Source organism: Orycteropus afer, unplaced genomic scaffold (assembly GCF_000298275.1).
Source record: "Orycteropus afer afer isolate SDZICR_OR568_19922 unplaced genomic scaffold, OryAfe1.0 scaffold00118, whole genome shotgun sequence".
NCBI classification, from domain to species: Eukaryota; Metazoa; Chordata; class Mammalia; order Tubulidentata; family Orycteropodidae; genus Orycteropus; species Orycteropus afer.
The window spans coordinates 8,805,538-8,807,808 of NW_006921705.1; the positions used below are offsets into that span (position 1 = coordinate 8,805,538).

General features: G+C 36.6%; 1 protein-coding gene across 1 annotated transcript in view; it reads right to left on the reverse strand.

The window, feature by feature from the left end:
• The window catches only part of LIPA (lipase A, lysosomal acid type), a 36,278-nt gene that overhangs the window by 14,106 nt on the left and 19,901 nt on the right, over positions 1-2,271 (reverse strand). Inside the window, exons 6-7 of the mRNA XM_042781421.1 lie at positions 2,005-2,151; positions 1,104-1,208 (exon numbers count right to left, since the gene is read on the reverse strand). Of these exons, the coding sequence (XP_042637355.1) occupies positions 1,104-1,208; positions 2,005-2,151 (252 nt within the window). The remainder of the gene's footprint in view (positions 1-1,103; positions 1,209-2,004; positions 2,152-2,271) is intronic.

Genomic DNA, 2,271 nt, shown 5'->3' on the forward strand with positions numbered 1-2,271 from the left:
ATATTCTTAGGCTTTCTTTGTTGTTGTTGTTTTTCCCCATTCTTTTTTCTGATTGTTTCTCTGAAATGTTAGTGTTAAGAGATCTATTTTCAATCTTGCTAATTTCAATCTTGAATCCATTGATTCAATTCTACTCTTTTGTCTTTCCAGTGCATTATCTATTTCTGAAATTTTAGTATTAATATTCTGGACCCTATTTGCCGTTTTGGCATGATTTCCAATTTTCCATTCATTTTGTCAGTTTGTTTTACTTCCTTTTTTAATCCTTCTGGAGTTTTTCTGTGTTTTCATTTTGTCTGTGATTTCCTCCCACTTTCTCTCAATTTGGTGAAGGTACCTAAATAAAATTCTTTTGAACTCCTTATCAGGTAGTTTCAATTGCATTTCTTCCTCTGGAAGATTTTCTGGCCCTAGATTTGGTTATTTATTTGTGCCATCTTGTCCTGTTTTTTGTGTGTGATTTTAAGTTTCTGTTGTCTCTAAGATATTGTAATGTTATTGTATTAATGTGTTGATTGTATGTTGGTTTGCTTCACCCTGAATTTTTGTTTTGTTTTGTTTTAATATATCTTGGCAACAGAGCAGACATGTTACTCTGGTTGCCAGGTCCTTTCTCCCTCAGAGCCACTGGCAGGTTGGAACCACCAAACTTCTGGTTAGCAGCCAAGTGCTCGACCATTGTACCACCAGGCTGTTTAATGCTGAAACAGCAGCTTGTATCTCCAAAGCTGTTCTAAAACCATGCTTTATGAAACAACATGGAAATAAAATAAGCCTATGATTTAATGAATAATAGAAGTGGAGGAGGAAGGAAGGAGAGAGAGAAGAAGGAAGTAAGTCAATAAATAAATAAGTTTCAGACCCAAAGAGGGAAAGGAAAGGAAGGGAACAGAAGGGAAGAAAAGTCAACCCCAACAGCTGTTTGGTGACCACATGGCACGGCACAGTATACCCTGCAGAGGATAGCAAAAGGAGCACAAGTACAATGACAGGAACTCTGGAAAAGAAACCAGCTTAGATGTGCAAGCAGACTGTCTTTCCATTTAGGAAGAGTGTGCAGAGGGTAGCTTCGTGGAATGCAGACCTTCTGAACACTGACTTACACCATCCCCCAACTGCACACCTGGACTGCCTACCTGGCCCCAGTGCATCATGTTCTGCACAGAAGTTCCGGCAGGAGAATGTGACGTATACACATCCACTCTAGACTGCAAAATAAATATGTTAAAATGAGAATGGAAATAGTATTAAGGGAACATCAGTAATAAGCGTATTTTTCCCTTCAAAGCATTAAAAACTACAGAGCCATCATCTCAAACATAAGAGAACAAGGGCACTGGGGAATTCCTTGACCACAAACATGTCCTGTGAAAACATGCACAGCCGCACATGCACAACACGTATGAAGGACCGTGGAGCTGCAGGGCTGAATTTCCAAAATTTTACATAATAGTAATTCCTTGTTTTATCATTAGAAAAATTAGTATCATTTAAAAAACATTCCCCAGAGCCTTCATTCCAGAATTTTAATATCTGTTCTCATAATAAAACATTAAAAACTATAAATATGCTTAGAAATACCAGAATATTGCTGGCCAAGGGTTTATATTTCAAAAGATAAACAAATTTAAATATATACACACAAATATATTGGTTTGTGTGTTTCTACAATACATAGGTATTATATTTATACAAATGGGCATTGCAAATTCAAAAACACAATTTTAAAAAAGAAACAAATCATTAAAATACATATAAATGTTGTGAATTAAATTGTGACAGATCTTCTCTTTAAATAGTTTCTATATAATCACAATGTAGGAAGCGGACAACTGCCTGCTCTGTTTTAGCAGAAAATGGTGTTATAGGTCAAAGCTGATGACCCGTAAGTGACCCTTTAGAGTGCTAATGAGGTCTTTCCTCCCTTTCTGACATCACCCAACACAAATATGTTCACAGACAAAACCACTGAAAGATGAAAGGAAGTACTATAAATATACAAACCATATTTAAATTTCTCTCATTAAATCCACACAGAATGAAAAGGACATTTCCACATAGCTCCTTCAGAATAACATGGGTGCAAATATGGGTCCCCAGCCACTTCAGAATTACATTCTGAGGAAGAAATTCTTTGACCCCAAATATCTCCTAGAAGAGAAATAAGCCCAAGAATATTTCAGTATCGCTTCTGGGTACAAAAACTTCCATGACTCACCTTGGAAGCAGAGACAGGTAGCCAATATTCCACTAATAAACTCAAGAGCCAAA